General features: G+C 41.4%; 2 protein-coding genes and 1 long non-coding RNA gene across 10 annotated transcripts; 1 reads left to right on the top strand and 2 right to left on the bottom strand.

Annotated features, from left to right (window-relative positions):
- Window positions 1–33: 33 nt before the first annotated feature.
- Window positions 34–4,285, bottom strand: LOC103315963. The gene is made up of 2 exons (XR_001729107.3): window positions 3,983–4,285; window positions 34–3,902 (listed from the first exon to the last, which is right to left on the bottom strand). It is a non-coding gene; the product is annotated as an uncharacterized LOC103315963 (long non-coding RNA).
- LOC100117877 (long-chain-fatty-acid--CoA ligase 4) lies at window positions 2,908–16,695 on the top strand. 8 transcript variants are annotated; one of them, XM_003426106.5, is made up of 9 exons: window positions 2,908–3,550; window positions 7,546–7,631; window positions 12,607–12,961; window positions 13,176–13,544; window positions 13,629–14,024; window positions 14,112–14,424; window positions 14,513–14,776; window positions 14,868–15,143; window positions 15,229–16,695. In XM_003426106.5, the coding sequence occupies exons 2-9, from the start codon at window positions 7,612–7,614 to the stop codon at window positions 15,381–15,383; spliced, it is 2,148 nt and encodes a 715-aa protein (XP_003426154.1). In that variant the 5' UTR covers window positions 2,908–3,550; window positions 7,546–7,611; the 3' UTR covers window positions 15,384–16,695. The 8 variants fall into 8 exon arrangements, with proteins under 8 accessions (XP_003426154.1, XP_003426155.1, XP_032455640.1 ...); XM_032599749.1 differs by lacking the exon at window positions 2,908–3,550 and adding an exon at window positions 4,402–4,541 and having other exon boundaries at window positions 15,229–16,418; XM_032599750.1 differs by lacking the exon at window positions 2,908–3,550 and adding an exon at window positions 4,408–4,450 and having other exon boundaries at window positions 15,229–16,418.
- Window positions 16,404–17,901, bottom strand: Ndufc2 (NADH dehydrogenase (ubiquinone) 1, subcomplex unknown, 2, 14.5kDa). Its single transcript, NM_001172326.1, has 3 exons — window positions 17,655–17,901; window positions 16,912–17,055; window positions 16,404–16,840 (listed from the first exon to the last, which is right to left on the bottom strand). Exons 1-3 carry the CDS (start codon window positions 17,821–17,823, stop codon window positions 16,791–16,793), a joined length of 363 nt encoding a protein of 120 aa, NP_001165797.1. The 5' UTR covers window positions 17,824–17,901; the 3' UTR covers window positions 16,404–16,790.
- Window positions 17,902–17,988: the final 87 nt, after the last annotated feature.

Raw genomic sequence — 17,988 nt, 5'->3', positions numbered from 1 at the left:
AAAGAGTTGTGGTATGCAATTAAATTGTCATAATTTTGTAAACGATCTTTATTTATTTTCGATTCTTACGATGCGCTCAGAAGAGTGCAAAGTGGATCGGGCGTTTGGAATTCAATTTTTTATTCATCAGGCTTAAAATACTATTCTGTTATCACATTATTCTTTAATGATTTTTTTTTGTTTCGCAGTATTATTACAAGACAGTGGCATCACATATAATTTATCCGTGACTGATACATCGCTTCGTCGGTATAGTAGATACCCTTGTCAACGACTCAAAATTTCAATTCCACGCACTTTTTAATCGATCTTAACGGCGCCAAACTTAACAATGGCATACAAATAACAAAGGCAACAGCCCTCAGCTACATGCGCAGGAAGTAATTCACCCTGCAAAAGCTCGGCATCGGAGACTCCAAAAAAAGGGCGCGAGAAGAAAGAACCGTCGATAAGTGGAATCGAACGCATGTATACATTGTACAGGGATCGCACGCGAGAAAGAGAATGTATAAAGGGGCGGAAAGCTTGCGCTCAGCGAGCTCCTGGTGCAATTTTATTGATTGAATTCGGAGCATGGAGAGCGCATACAAAGCGAGGCAGAGTGTGTGAGAGAGAGAGAGAGAGAAAGAGACGACGTCATCGCGGATCACGCCACGTCCCCCACCTGGGAAAAGCCGGGGCGCGATTGGTCCAGCCGAGCGCCAGCGCGAATCCAAAAAGACGGACGCATCGTCGCGCGCGCGCCGAGAAACCTATATAGATTTCCCGGGTTAAAGTCTACGCCTGGCGTATTGCACAGTGCAGCATGCGACGGTCTCCTCCTTTTTTTCTATTATGCGTTGAACGCTGTCTGGAGAAAACAGTACCTCTGCGAGAATCTAATCTTAACTGAAGCTAAGCGGTGATGAGACACTTTGGTCGTCGTCGTCGTAGTCGCCGTAGTCGTAGCTCTCGGGACGGAAATAAACTGAGGACGTCTCGTCTTGGGTAAATTCTTTGCTCTTGGAACGAGAGAGCAAAGTTTCTCGAGTACTTCGAAGCGCTTTGATATACTTACACGTCGTTATATCACGTAAAAAAAATTGCCATTGAAACTGAGAGCTTGCGATTGTTAATGAATACATTTCTCTTAAGATAAAACTGATTAGATGCAATTGTATATTAAATTGATTGATTTTTCAATGAGGCGTTTTTTTTATCTCAGACCTTGATTTGGGACTAAAAGCGTATCTGATGTGCCCGATAATTGATCGACATACTTTGAATTTGCATTAAAATTCATTGCGATTTATCACGAACGATAACCTGGGCGATATGATGAGTGTGCTTACACCAAGAAATGTATTGTGATATTATTTTGCGATGGTCTCCACGCGCGTATTTTCAAGTAATAAACCTGCGAAACGTAGATATAGATGCAATTTCAATGGAAGAATGCGAGTGTGCGGCACTTTGAAGATTATAGATTTAACAGTCGCGTGATTCTATTATGCATACTATGAGAATCCTAACTGGTTATGCATCGACGAGTTTTATCCGTGAAAGAAGCGTGTTTCAGATCACAATCGCACATGACTCTTCGATTATGCAACAGCAGAAAAATTTAGCGTTCGACTACATAACAGATGCGACCCGTTGGACTCGCGAGTTTTTTCCTCAATCGACTTTGATTCCAGTATTATATTACCAATCGCAAAAAATGCGCATAGCTCTAATTGAACACAGTGTCAGACTGAATAAAAGTTTTTTTGCTACTCATCTATTAATGTCAAATAATAAATCTATCGATTATTGCTTATCGGTCGATAAATAACGCTTGTTTTTGGTTCGAAGTGGCAAAAGTTTGGTCGAAGAATGATTGACAAAAAGTTTTTGCTACTTATTTTTTTACCGACTACAACAACTGATCGTTTGTAATTTATTGCTGGACAGTAAATGTTTGCCTTTACTTTGATAAATCGGTAATAAGAATTTTATAGTTACAAAATAACTGAATATCAGCCTGTGTAGCAAAGGAGGAATAATATTTTATTTTAATCACAATCGCGTAAACTTTTAGCGGCCGCACATAACGCAAACTAGATATGTAAGCCGCCTTTGATCTCCGCGCAGTAAAGCAAATAACTGCACTAGACTTTTCTCTGACAAACAGAATATACTCTCACTTTCCGCACCGAAATTCTCCAACAACTATAAACCATAATCTCCTTTCAACTACACAGCCAAACAATCGGCTCGAAATACCAGCCTCGAAAATCTCCTTTTCCCCAATAGCAATATAAAGCTGAAAAGCCAAAAAACCTATAATACGTGTTCCCGTAAAGCCGCGAAGTGCAGCTTCATTCGCATATATCCTCCACCCACGCTCTGGCGGATCGAGCCTCGCATTGTCCGCCCGGCGAACCGTGACTCCGCCGAGAGAGCGCTAGTTTACCCTCAATTTGCGGACCAAGTGCAGCTGCAGCAAGCGCATCATCTCTCTCTCTCTCTCTCTCTCTCTCTCTCTCTCTTTCGCGTGCGCGTCGCGTTCGTCGTCATCGCTGCAGCTAATTAACAGCAGAGAAGAGGCGTGGGGACGGGAGTATGATCGCGTGCGCGGCGCATCTCTCGGATATGTATAGGCGTTTTTCGCGAGTGGGCGCCAATTGTCACCATCAGTTGTATACTGCGCTAGCAATCGCGAATAGTATACAGGATAGACGGAATTAACGAAGAATGAGCGGAAGCGTCGCCGTTGCACTTTGTTCGCCGCCTTGCTGAGAAACGAACTGCCGCTATAGTACACTGCAGGCTGAAGTACAATGCAGAGCTCGAGGTAAACACTGTGCGCGCGATACACTTTTGTTTGCGAGCGTGTGTGTGTGTGAACATTACACGTATACATATTACATATATAGCTGCAGTGCTAAGTACGCTTTGATACTAAAAGGGACAGCGCGTGACTCGTGCCGAGCTGCAGGAGTAAGAGGGGTGGCTCTCGTGTACGAGTGCGGCTAGTGCTTTTGAGCCTCTCGTTACCCGGCTCAAAGCTAAACTCGTTTATCGCCCCGAGCCACTTCGTTCTTCTCCCTATTGCCCTTTATTTTTAATTGGCGTCCGTTGTCACGCGCCTGCGGCCGAGAGATGAATAACAAGCCCTTCGCGTAATGTATACATCCGCGTCTGCTGGTACACGTAAGTCGTAAGGTCCCAACCATTACGTGTGTGTATATACCTATAGGTAAACTCCCGCCGCTCGCGCGAGACATTCTCAGTTAGCGGGCGGCCACGTGGTGCGTCACTCAGCAGCAGCCGCCGCCGCCGCCGCCGCCGCCGCCGCTGCCGCCGATGCTCTCGAGCCCGCGCGCTCTACCACCGGGCACCGACCACGCATCAGCCAGCGCAGTCGTCGATCGGGCCTTTGAAAGCGAGGTTCTCCGCCATCAGGCTGACTCCGATCTTCCGCGGAGTGATCCTCCTGTGGACGATGTGCTGTTAGGATCCTGCTTGCAGCGATAGATACAATAATACGTCATCTGTGTATATAGTGATCTGTGCGATACGTTTGAAGGTAATGATCGATTCAGCTTCATTTCTCCTGCGTGCATTCAACAAGTTCTCGAGACGCGGTAGTACTTATAGCGATGCTCTTGTACACATTACGCGCCTGCATTTTCAAGGCTAACGTGTGTGCTCGGATTATATAAGATTTGGGCTATAATTATACCTTGTCACCTCATTTATCTATACACTTGTTTTTTTATTAGCTGATAGTACCGTGCTCCGATATCGAAGGCACGCCGCGATTTCTTCTCTTTTCCGCGCTTTGAATTATTAATGGCAATCTCCTGCTAGTGCACTGAACGCGAGCTCGTGTCCTCGGTGTATAATATGGTTACGCGAACGCCACCGCACAGCCTTTGCTACATACGTAAAAACGTAGATATAGAGATGCACGTATTCCGCCTACACGCGCCGCATCTTAATTTCATCAGTCTATTACCCGGATAGAAGTATTACATATTATATTAGCTGCAGCAGCATACACCGTTAACTGCGTCTCGCTCGCATCAGAGTCGCGCGCCGATCAATGGTGTCCTATATTATGACGCGTTGGCTCCTCTCTTCTCTCATCCACGTGTACTCGACGCGCACTACTTCCACGGAAGCTCTCCGCGACGGAGAAGAAAGGCGAAGCAGCTGAGAGCGAGAGAGAGAGAGAGGGAGAGAGTAAAGTCCTTCGCTTTGCTTCTGCTGCTGACACTGCGCGCGCCGTGGGTTAGGTTAGGTTCACCTTTTTCAAAGGAGAGCGAGCGAGAGAGGAGATCACCACGAACGCGCGGGGCATGGAAGAGGAGTAAAAGAGAACACGCGAGAGAGAGAGAGAGAGAGAGAGAGAGAGAGAGACGAGGACGGCGAATCTAACCTTGCGCGAGTTGTTGAATACATCGTCGTTTACGGACGGGCCGTGGTGCGTATATATATAGGTATTATATATCTACGTGTGTGCGTGTCTGGCTTTTCGCGAAGGAGTCGTTGCCTAGAGTGCGGAGAGAAAAAGTGTCAGTATAGGTAGAGTCGTCCTCGCTTCTTTGTGCACCGCATATAGAGGGGCGGAACGCTTTGTACTCTCTGTTATACAGTGCGAGAGAAAGAGAAAGAAGAGAGGAGAGGAGAGAGAAAGGTGTGCGTGCACGTATACCCATATAGAGTTCGGATGGCCGAGTTCTGAGGTAATACGTTCTATATATGTGTGTAACAGCGCGCGAGACAAGGATAACTGTTAATTCGATCAGTCGGCGCAGTCCGGTTTGTTTACCGCGAGAATCGCGGAAAACCAGCGATGATCAACCAAGGCGAACGCCTTGCGGCTGCTGTATATTGTTCCCTGCGTCTCTCTCTCTCTCTCTCTCTCTCTCTCTCTCTCTCTCTCTCTCTCTCTCTCTCTCTCATTTCATTGATCTAACCTCCAAATCGTCCTTACGTATACGTATAACATTCGAAATGTGTAATATATACCTATACATATGAAAATCGTCATCTGCCAAGCCGGAGTATCAATCACTCCGGTGACCTCACGGCGCTTCTCTTTTTTCGAGCCTTTTTTGCTTTCGGAATTGTTGCGCGACGTATGCGTTTTGTGGTTGTGACGTGGGTCAGTCACCCGTATATACAAAAACTAGTTTCAGGAAGAGGAGCCGAAAATCCCGCGGGAAGAAAAAAAATTTCTTTTCAATCTCAGCAACACACTGGTGGCAAATTCGTCTGCTCTCTCAGCTGTGCGAATCTCGTGGCATTGAGTCATCCGCGGTGAAAAAGAACATCGTCGTGTCAGCCGCGGTAACGACTCTCTACACACATATACACGGCAATTGGAACCTTTAGCGCGCAAAAAATCAATGCTCGTATATTAGTAGCAGCAGCGGCAGCTATTATTATTAATTTCGTCCCTGAACGCGAGGTAGAGAGAATCTCTTGCGTTACCGTCGCGCGCGATAACAATCGCTCTTCTCGCGCGGAGCGACGAGAGAAAAACATTCTGGCGGCCGTGAACGACGATCATCTCCGTTGAAAGTTCGAATCGACCCAAAAAACACAGTAATCGACTCCTTTCGACGAATCCGCGAAAACACGTTAATAGCTCTCTCGGATCAAAGATCGCAGATTAGGCTTGCGCTTCGGCCCGGCTCTCGATATATTATATACGTTATATCGGGAGCTCGAGATAGCGCGCGTATAAAGCCTATCTGTCGTGCGTGAGCTCGACTTTCGTTCAGTCGTCGTCGCCGCCTCCTACTCGACGTACCTACTGGACACGGCACCTCCTCGTCATCGTCGAGGCTGCTCTGCTCGTCGCCGGTCTATATAGAGCACGACACACAAACGAGCCGCGACATTGGACTGCTTCGGAACACGTATACACTCTGCACAAGAGGTGAGCGCTCTGACGTTTAAAGGGGACGTGTCGAGATATATACTGCTTTCTGCTCTCTTTTTTATACCTACCGGCGAGAGGGAAATCTCGCGAGCTTTAATTCTTCATCTTCTTCTTCTCATCGCGCGTTTTTACAAGGAAAACGATTCGATTATATATATATATATATATATACACACAAAAACGCGTGAGGCTTGCGGCACAAGTGCATTTGATAAACGCCTCGGCTGATGGCGATACGTGGCGCGATATCCGTTGCATAATTGTTTGCGGAGAAGAACAGCGCTGCTTTTCTCGCTGTAGGTCAAGAGTCGATGCGGGCGCACGTCGCGATAATCCCTTTTATTCTCGTCACGCTTATCGGCGAAAAAAAAATCTTGACAAAGCGCCCGCGCGCGCTAGCGAAAATAAGTGCATTACTCCCTATCAACGGCCGATAAGAGGCGCCGAGATGATTCGAGATACATGCGTTACACAAAGCTCGCGGAAATCGCTGCCAACGGCTTTTTTTCGCAGCGCCGCGACCTCGCGAGAGCGCATCCTTTTATCGCATATAAGTATATTAATGTATAAGCTCGGGTGCCAGCGATTTGCAGCCCCGCTGCTCGTTTCTTCGCGTTTGACTTTATAATTGGCTGTAAAGTGCGAACAGAGGCTGCTGCCGCTGCATTTCGGTGGGTGACCCTGGCTCCTGATTGATCTAACCGTCGGTAATGCGTGCACTGTTCCCTGTACATATATATATATGCTAATGAAACGCATCTTTATTTGATAATGCACCAGCTTGAATAGTTTGATTTGGGACCATTACCTGTACCGTTCGTTCTCGATCTTTTTTTCTTCTCGAGGACGTGACTGGCAGATTTTCGGTCGTTGCGTTTCTTTTTCTCTGCTGACGCACTTCTGTGGGGAAAGACCGAGCACTGAGTCGTTTAATTTGCACTTGGCATCTTATACAACTAATACATAACGATTCTTAGTTTGTTACTAATATTACAAAAATGCACCGTTTTGCCGCGCGAGTATGATTCGCGTTGGGACGAGCATTGTATGCAAAGCGTGCAAACACATTAGCTAAAACTGTCTACGCGACGCTTTTACGGTTTCATACGATCCTGTGGCAACAAACTCGTTATACCGGGTATTCACTTGCATATGCGTTGACATCCACCTGTTACTTGCTCGAACAATTTTCAGGCGTATTTTTTACTTTAGGAATATTCCGCGAAGGGAACTGACACCTATCGATCACACACACGCACAAATCGACGTCATTTCGAGTTTCGAGATGGTCTACTCTTGAAAAAGTTTATTTAAGTATTGAATTAATTCGAAAATAAAGTAGAATCGTATACAATGTCTCTCCAACTATTTACCGATTCGAGAGCCGCACGAGGTAAAAATTAAAGGAATCTCAGGTATCTTTCGCTGAAAGCAATTGACACCTGTTCGCTTTATTAAACTCTTATCTGGAGAGAGAGAGAGAGAGAGAGAGAGAGAGAGAGAGATTTCTTTTTCCCGTATATGTATAATATATTAATAACGATCGATGCATCAGAGATCGTTAAGTAATGAAAAAAAATCTAGAAATATAATAAGTAGAGACCAACGGTGAATGATTTTTCTTGCAGTTGTTCCCAAGCTAAAAGAATAAACTTTTTGGAATAGAAAAAAAGAGTAAACGATCGGCCAGCATCATGATTGTCGATGACAAACAGTGAGTTAGCCAACAAATATTACAAAGTTCAAATGTAAACGATCTGTTGCACGTACATATTGCTTGCACACGTCCATGTATATATTATAAGACAGCTCTGCATGCTATAATATACTCGCGCGCACGATATTCTCTTATTTACCTATTATAATTTTTCTTGGCTAATGTTTATGTAATGTCTCTATGCATAATGCACACACCACTTTAATCTTTGCTGTACATCATTTTTTTTTTCTATGTTTTTTTAACAAGTAGTTGTACAGTTGTGTAGTAATTAATTGTGTAGACAATACCTATCACACTGCGCACAGGCAGCATTCGTATTTACTTCGTAGAAGTACTAGCATTTAATACCAAAGTAAAGTAAATGACTTCGAACGATTAAGCGCGAAAACCGCCGAGGCGATTACCCATTAGCATAAAAAATCACCTTCTTTATTGCACTCTCACGTCCCGCGTAAAAAACTTTAAAGAAAAACTATACGAGTGCTATCGAAGCTCGATTATATTATACACATCTCCATAACGATCTTGCGGCGCGACTCTGCATCGATGCCGCAATTCTACCTCGGAAAATAGTATAATCGTGTCGACTGGTTCTTCGTCTCCTTTACATATTATAACCGTGTCACTCCTCGAGCGCGTGCTACAGCTGACCGCGTAAACTACCATATTGATGCTGCACTGCTTTTGTCTCTTGTCTCTGCAAGAATCACGTGTCAATTATACGCTGTATCTTATCGTGGGAGAGAGATAGAAAAAAAACGAGCGTATAGGTATTTATCGTGAACTCTGCGCGAGAGATAGTTCGAGTATAACGAGATCACGGTCTATTTTTAAAGTTCGGAATGGGAAGCGACTGAGAGAGAGAGAGAGAGAGAGAATTGGATCGCGCGCGCGCGCGGTCGAAACAGCTGAATCTGCCGGACGAGCGTTGCGGAGCACGACGCGGTCCGATTGCGAGGCCATGAGTCTAGCGACGAATCGTCGCAGCTCACCTTGAAATTTTTGATGGCCCGTGTCTATACTTACATGCACCGCTCGTTATGTAGTTCGACTGTGTTATTTATACAAGGTTGCGGAGATTCGTATACGCGAATCGATGTAAGGCGATAACGACTCGTTACGCACGCACTCGTCGCCTTGGGCGCTAATGAGGCGAGTCGTATTAGCGCGTAAAAGCAATGCGTGAATATCTGGAACCGTAGTTTTCGAGAAAGTCGAAAAAAACACATATATACGAGCGTTCGCGAGTCATCGTTATACGAAGAAAGCGAGATCGGTAAACTCGCAAGTCATCGCGTGAGCGTGCATCACTTGACATCAATTGTGCGCGATATCTCGCGTTCATTCTCTCCTGTCGTTTATTGACTCTTGCGCGCGATGACATCTCAATGACAATGAAGAAGAAAAAAAATTATCGCTGCGCGGAACGAACTTTTCAAATTCGGCCTAACGAAATCAATATCGGCAATTTCATTAGAACCATATAATCGGTTGAGAAAGCGATAATTCGATATTGAGGGACATTAATCTCTTGCTTTACAAGATACACCGCGCGCGTGCCCAGGTCTTCCCTGATGTGATGTGTGTGTGTGTGTAATAACTCGTCGCCCTCATCCGATTATACGCGAAGAGTTTAAGGAGAGGAAGCTTTAATGTACAGCACATAGGAGGAAGATCGATGCGGTATACTCGTTCTTTTCTTTTCGAAGATAATAGACGTTGCACTCGGCGGTTCAGATGGAAATTCGACGCAATTGATAATTAGCTTGACTGCCGTACGCGGCTGAATGAGTCTACGAGGTATAGCGATTAGCATACGAATAGCTCGTTCGATGCGCTTTATTGGCGTGAGAGTGAAAATTCCACTTTTCTAGCTCATTGTGTTCTTGCATTGAAATGCCGAGAGGTCACGACTATGGATTTTTTCAAAAAATCTACACGAGCACGAACGAAGCGAGCCTCGTGGATATCTATAACACATACCAAAGGCTGCACTTATTTACGACGTATACCTACTATCTTTGAAAAATATACGAACAAAGCTCGCGAGTCGTTATCGCTGCAGTAATTAAACGACTGCTCGCGCCATGTATGATTCAAGAGTGACTGTCAGGCGCACGTTTCGCGAAATTAAAGAAAGTTAGAGAGACAACTCCGCGTGTATTGTTCATGTACGATAATTTGACTCATTTAAACGCACGCAATCTTGCGATACATACATGTATAATATGCGTTAGTCACATGCAAAGTTTCCTCGCGCGAGTATATAGTCGGGCTATAAGAGAGCCGTTATCGATAAATCATAATATAAGCGCGTACGTTCATAGTCCAAAGCCGAGTGATAGGCCGAGTCGGTGCGTATACATAAGAAGTGTGGAATACTACTTGACTTATCTTGTTACACGAGATTGACTGCGCCTCGGGCGACTCTTGGATATATGTATACGTATATATGCCATGTATTATTGATGCGCACGTGTTGCGGCGACGATATACGTCCTAGTAACTCGCTTTTCTATATAACAGTTTGGAGAAGTATGACATTGCAAGATATACTGCAGAGACGGTGTATATAGGAATAGTTTAGCAACCACTCCATTTGCAGCCTATTGTGCAGAAATACAGCTCCAGAGCCTCTCGAGAATGTACACACTTGTGTGGCTTGCAATGCGCTTTAATCGTTGATCCATTATGCAGCGCGATGAGACGCTAACGTAAATCGGAATCGGCTATTTTTCTAGAGAGATAAAATGAAAACAGGAAACAGCGTGCCTCCTCTGTAAATATAGCCTTGGTTCTCAAACGACGAGCTATTCCGACGTTTTTATAAAAAACACCGAATAATATCTTAGAGACCCTTAAGGGGATGTCGTCCCAAAAAACACTGTTTTTCTATTCCATAAAACTTTTTGAATAAAGTTTGCAAATGAAAAACCCGAGTCTATAGCGCCGTATAGTGTTAAGTTTAATGAACCGTTCTACTGAAAGAAAATTTTGATTGGACTTTTTCTTTTTCTAAAATCTTGGAAATACGAACAGATGTTTACGCGTACTTTGTCGTACTAATGCGATTGCAGCGCAAACCTTAAAATCTAATTTTATATAAAACTTTTTAAATAAAGCTTGCAAATAAAAAACCGAGTCTGTAGCGTCGTAGTGTTAAGTTTAATGGATCGTTCTACCGGAAAAACAAAATTCGATCGGATTTTCTGTTTTTCTAAAAGTTTGGAAATACAAAATACCCCGTGGCGGATGTGCGAATCTTTTGGGACGACAACCCCTTAAACCTTATACGTAAAGTCCATATCACACAACAAGGAATTTTTAATTTTTTTTACGTAATATGCTAGAGCGATAAGACAGCGATCGGTGGAAAAGATTCGTTCAAACTTCTCACTCCCACACTAATTTGCTTAGTCCAAAGATCTTTGTTTGGATTATCAACGTATAGTTACCAGGGCTGGTATCAGCGCGTATAAACACAGGCAACCAAGTGTCATCATGCGCTCGGTGCATGACATCGAAATCTAGACCCGTTCAAAAAAATACCAACTTCTTGGCCCATTATCGTGACAGATACTGTTTATCGGGCTCCGGTTCTCTCTCTCTTCGTGCGCTTGTGTGTGCTCTCACACGTGAAACGTGAACTTTAGAATCGTTGCCGTGCGAGAGATTGATTAGTGCGACACTTTAGCTTTGCAGGAAATGAAGCTTCTGTTAGATATGAGAAATGGACGTTGTACTTTGTGATTCAAAGCTGCATCGGGAGATAAGAGAATATAAGGTGTAGAGAGATCGGAGATAAGGAGGAACTTTATCGGTGGAATTACTTGTAGTAACGTTGCTTAGCTTCGAGGATGCTTTGAAAAAAAGTCGAAGAGAAAATTGATTTAGATGCATTGATGAAAACACGCTTCGCCGATAGTCGACAAAGTGATCTTCTATATGATTGAGTTTCTTATTAGGTTGTAAATCGACGAGGTGAAAATCAAAGAAAACAAGCTTTAGAACTTCAAAAGCTCCTTCGGCAAAAGGAGTGATTATACACGACTGCTATTTCAACGAGGTATAGCATAAACCGATATGTCGGTTAACGTACTATATAAGCGTATCTCTTCCATAATTTATTATTGATTTTGCACTGAAAAAGTTAAGAGATAAAAAGATGAAGCGTTATCTAAATGTTTCGACAAATTTTCGCTCAGCTTGCGAGTTTTAATTAAAATACGTAATTATTAGTAGTCTATATATACTGTACTCTGTGCGATCAGCAGTTTAATACAAATGCGACAAGATAAAGTGAGCATATTGACCAAACAATTTTATGCGATTGTGCGATTTTGTGGGAGCACTTGTATATAACACTTATCTCCGCGGGAGGTCATGCATATAGCTGTCCATCGTACGTTATTTGTATCGATTGCTAATTGATTTGTTCATTAGTTTTTTATTCCCTCGCATACATATGTATACGAAGATTCTCTTGTATTAATAGAACGCTTCGTTATAGCTTTATCTTAATTACGTGTACTGCGAATGTCGTGTCAAAGATATTCTTAGGATTTGTGATGTACATTCTTTTACTTGCATGACATGTACATACAGTTCACGAACAGCTCTTTTCTTTATTTTAATATAGTTCTCGTAATTATAGTTGCAAGTATCTAATATTTTAATGAGTACACTGTAAACACGCTGTAGATCAATTTCGCAAGCCAATGCACGCAACAAAGCTAATATTTCCACAGCATGAACACGAACAAATACTGAAATTTTCACACTTACACACACTCTCTCTCTCTCTCTCTCTTTCTGTAGAAAACAAACAGCTATTTAAACAGTACACTGCAAAGGTTCAAAGTAGCCTTTTCTTATCCGATGTACTTATATTGGAATACATTTTGTATTCAGCGTAGACGTGGAATTAAAAAAATTGCGAATCCACAACTAAAATTTTCCAAATTTTCAGAGAGATGGACAACTTGTGGGTAACGGGTGCCGTATCGGCGGTGAAGGCACTGTCGTACGTCTACGACCTCTTCACCTTCCCGGTCTACCTGATCCTCCAGAGGCCATGGGACAAGCGCAAGGCTTCTCGTCGAATCAAGGCCAAGCCCGTGCATAAGGACGAGCACTCGATCCTCTACCGTAACATCGACTCCATCGGCCAGATGCACGCCACACTCGTCCGCGAGAAGATCGACACCCTCGAGAAGATGCTCAAGTACGTCGCCAGTATCCACGGCAACAAGCGCTGCCTTGGAACTCGACAAATCTTCGCCGAGGAAGACGAGCTTCAGCCCAACGGCAGAGTTTTCAAAAAGGTGTGTACACTTATATAGGCGCTTAATACGCGGAACAGCCACGGCTGACCTTGACGATTGTCTGATGTTGCACTAATAAACTTCATAATGCCCTGTCAATTCGATTGATTGCGGATAGCGTGTGCGCATCAAGTTATTCTCTTCGTCGCTCGTCACTGCTGGAAGAGCGGTTGACTTGACTTGGGATTAATAATTTTGCAATTCTGATCGACAGTACAAAATGGGCGAGTACAAATGGAAGAGTTTCGTGGAGATCGAGAAATTGGCGACAACCGTCAGTCGCGGTATGAAGGAGCTTGGCCTGACGGTCAAAAAGAACGTCGTGATCTTCGCCGAGACGAGGGCCGAATGGATGGTTGCTGCCCACGCCTGCTTTAAGCAAAACCTCACGATCGTCACTATTTACTCGACCCTTGGCGATGACGCTATCGCCCACGGCATCAACGAGACCGAAGTCGATACCGTCATCACGAGTTATGATCTGCTGCCCAAGTTCAAGAGGATCCTACAAAAAGTACCTGAAGTTAAGAATATCGTTTTTATGGAGGATCAACTGAAGGAGGCCGATGTCACTGGTTTCAAGGTTTGTACAGACTGAAATTTGCCCGATGATACTTTTTCGAAGATCCGTGCAGTTCGCGCTAATTGATCGATCGACGTGTTGCAGGAGGGTGTACGTATAATTCCATTCCAAGAAGTTGTCAAAGTGGGAAGTACCTCCACTGCTACGCTGACACCGCCGACCAGTGACGATACCGCTATTATTATGTACACGTCCGGTTCGACTGGTGTACCCAAGGGCGTTATTCTTTCGCATAAAAATGTAATTACTACCCTGAAGGGATACTGTGATGCCGTAGTTATCGAGAACGACGATGTCTTCTTGGGCTACCTTCCTCTCGCCCACGTTTTCGAATTACTGTCGGAAAGTGTTTGTCTTCTGAATGGTGTTCCCATAGGATATAGTTCTTCCTTGACCATGATTGATTCTAGTAGTAAAATTCAGAAGGGTTGCAAAGGAGACGCTAGCGTTCTGCACCCAACTTGTCTGACGGCTGTGCCGGTGAGTATTTACGATATTTGCGTACGTTTTCGTTTTTTCTATTTTAACATTTTCCCTATGTTTTAACTGACAATATCGAATTTGCAGCTCATTTTGGACAGGATCTCAAAAGGCATTGCGGAAAAAGTGAAGAAAAGTGGACCATTTAGACAAGCAATCTTCAATTTTGCATACCAATACAAATTGAAATGGACCAGGCGAGGCTACGATACACCCATTTTCGACAAGTTAATTTTTGGAGCGGCAAAGCAGGTACTAGGAGGTCGTGTAAGATTGATTCTTACCGGTGGTGCTCCTCTTAGTCCTGAAACGCATATGCAAGTCAAGCTGTGCTTGTGCGTTACTGTCACTCAGGGTTATGGATTAACTGAAACATGTTCCGGTGCTACTGTGATGGATCGTAAGTTTCGCTTTCCCTGTGTATTCTCGGCATAGGAAATTCATGAAGTTCCTTAACTCATGCAAACACTATTTCTTTTGTCCATTAGCTTACGATAGGAGTTATGGAAGAGTAGGTGCGCCTACAACAGTCTGCGATATTTGCTTGGAGAATTGGGAAGAAGCTGGTTATAGAGTAACGGATGTTCCACACCCCAGAGGTGAAATTATTGTTGGTGGAGATAATATTTCTGCTGGATATTATAAACTTCCTGATAAAACGAAAGAAGATTTCTTCTTCAAAGATGGAAAGCAATGGTTTAGAACTGGAGATATTGGAGAATTTCATCCGGATGGAGCTATTAAGATCATTGGTAAATCCGTTTATTCTTTTTTACTTATATTATTGTAAATTATTGTAAATCCGAAAACAATATTCATGTATGAAACATTGGCGCTTTATAGACAGGAAGAAGGACTTGGTAAAACTTCAATTTGGAGAATATGTGTCGTTAGGCAAAGTGGAATCTGAACTGAAGACGTGCCAATTAGTAGAAAACATCTGTGTCTACGGAGACTCTAGTAAAAACTTTACTGTGGCTCTCGTTGTACCAAATCATCATCACCTTGAAGAATTAGCTTCGAGTATAGGAGTAACAGCCACGTCATTCGAAGATTTGTGCAATAATTCACAAGTAGAAAAAGCTGTTCTGCAAGCGCTGGTAGAGCATTCGAAAAAATGTAAATATACACATATTTACAAATCTATGTTTTCATTAAAGTATTTTGTGATTCTTATTCATTTATTTTTTATCTACGATTGCAGGCAATCTTCAGAAATTCGAAATACCGGGAGCTGTGAAATTGGTTACAGAATCGTGGTCGCCAGATATGGGTCTTGTAACTGCTGCATTTAAACTGAAAAGGAAAGCCGTACAAGAACGTTACAAGAACGAAATAAGCCGTATGTATGCATCGTGATGTGATTCAGAATAACGTACAAAAAAAGCACATAACAGAACTGAACAGGATTTGTCTGAAATTTTTGTTAATGACGCTAATCTTGCAAAAGAATCTTAAACTGAAATTATGTTGCTATTATGAAAGAGATCCTTGATATTTACGCACAAACGGATAAAGTCTTTCATGGTACAATTATGAACTTTTGACTAAAATTAAGGAGATTGTAAAAGGACAAATTGATATCAAGCTTCCTCAGATTTTACGAGCCGATCCTTCAAGAAAGTATTGAGCTCTGATAAAATACAAACACATTTTTTTACACCAAATGAATAAATCTAACAGAATTGCATGCCTACATTTCCTGTATCATGTTGAAGAAATGAGGTATGATTATTTTCAATGAAATCTTAGCTATAAAACAACGTATGAAGATCGTGTAATGAAGAGCAAATTACAGATTACTTAATTTGTATTATATATAAATATATGTATTAGACTAGCTACTACATATTATATGTATTATAAAGTATCATAAGTGGACCTATTTTATCAATTGTAAACTACAAACAAAGATCATTAAATACAGTTTTTATATTAGTTTGGATTATCAGATTTTTAATAAATGAAATATCATTGTACCAAAAAAATAAACAAAAATATCGGCATAATGAACAAAAATTATTCTTGTTAATAAGAGCTATGTATGTAATGTACACTAAATGTGAGCAACCGTTTTTATTGTTGCAAAATGATGTATAGAATAAAATGACTGTGTCATTTTAGTTTTTAGATTTTTAAATTTTAAATGATTTACAGTGTAAGAGTTGAAAATCGCGCACATATACATGTATATTAAAAACGGTCAAGAAAATGTTCTTGAAAAGTATGACTGTGTAACTGTAAATTATAAATTGCTTTAATTTTAGAAAAACGTTGAATTTTTTAATTATAACTTAATATTTTGAATATAATGTTACAGATTTGTAAAATGGCCTACAATTGTAAACTGGAATGATTGTTTATGTGAAATGCCTGAAATAAACTTTTCAAAAACAAATATATGCTTTTTTATTATTTATTAGCTTATTTTATGCTAATTAAAAAATACAAGAGCGCAAAAACAACATATTTTATGAATCAATGTAAAAATTACCAATAAGGTTAGTAAATCAAAAATAATATTGAGTAAGCCTCAAATATAGGTTTCCTTGCTGAGCTTCAAATACTTGATCTAACTATTTAGTTTTGCTTTTTTTAACTATTACCTTCGTGTTCAGCTATATTTATTCACAGGTGCTATGAAAGCTTTCTATACGTACAATAAATTACCTCAAAAAAAAGTATTTATTTCGAATTTTGAACATTTTATTCTTATTTACGAATGACTTTAATAACAATAATCTACATACATCTTTACCAAAAAATTTAACGACATGCTACCCAATCTCTGAGTTCCTCATTGAAAGTTTTACGCACTGAAAGTAAAATTAATAGATTTAATAAAATGCTTTTATGAAATTTAAATAAAAGTTGATTTTTGTATTACCTGGAGGAGGGAAGTCTTCTGGATGAAGTTTAATGTAGTGTCGCATTACAGCATCACGTTCTGCTTCTCTGTGATATTTAGCATCCTTGAGTACCTTAGCAGCAATTAATCCAGCAGTAAGTGCAAACGTATATCTGCGTACACCTAGAATATAGTGAAGAATTTAATATTTTCATTTGCATAATGTAAAAGAAAAATATGGCTAATAATAAATGTTAAAAGAATAAAGAATACAATCTAGTATTGTTGAATTATTGAGATACTACGACTAATTTAGTATAAACGTTAACTATATCAATTTGATTATTAGATAAACATTATTTTTCATAACTTGAACTTTCATGTGTAAAATTGGATAACTAAACCAATGAAACTACAACTTATAGGTTATCTAGCACTCCAAATTTGTATTGTAGCTAGATATCATAAATCTCTTCGAGATAATTATTAAATCAGAACAAATTGTTTATAAATTACGATTTTTTCGAACAATGTTTGTTGATATTATTATTAAGTATATTTACAGTATTAAAAACTTTGTCTCTGATAAGTCGTTTAGAAAACTATGATACGGTCGATTTGAAGATATTGCTTCGTATAGGTATGTGTACATATATGTTACGTACAATGTATGTAGTGTATGCTTATAAGTGAAACAAATAAAAAATATAGCGGACAACAATTGCATGACTTGGTCAAAGTAATCAAGATAGAGATATTTAAATTTGACGAAAAAAACTTACCCGAATACCATGGCCTGCCTTGTAAATATGTGACGTAAGCATTTCCTCCAAGGGATACGAAAGGCCAGACTATCCAAGGGTAGTTTTTCGAAATGAAATTCTCCTGATAATTTGGATCAGGTGTCAGAAGGTCTAATGCCCACTGTATGTCTGGGTTTTCCGTCGTCATTTTCGATAATAATTTGCTCGAAAAGAGTGTGCAGAACAACTCACTGCTCCAGCCTCTTCAAGCATAAAAGCAACAGCCAATATAGAGCAGAAACGGTCAGCCTAATAGGAAGATGGCCGCTAACAGAGGCACGAGGCACGTTTTCACGTACGATAAAAATGATTG

Source organism: Nasonia vitripennis, chromosome 4 (assembly GCF_009193385.2).
Source record: "Nasonia vitripennis strain AsymCx chromosome 4, Nvit_psr_1.1, whole genome shotgun sequence".
In the NCBI taxonomy this organism is placed as follows: domain Eukaryota; kingdom Metazoa; phylum Arthropoda; class Insecta; order Hymenoptera; family Pteromalidae; genus Nasonia; species Nasonia vitripennis.
The sequence above is the reverse complement of the archived record's forward strand: the minus strand, read 5'-3'. Positions and strand labels throughout refer to the sequence as shown.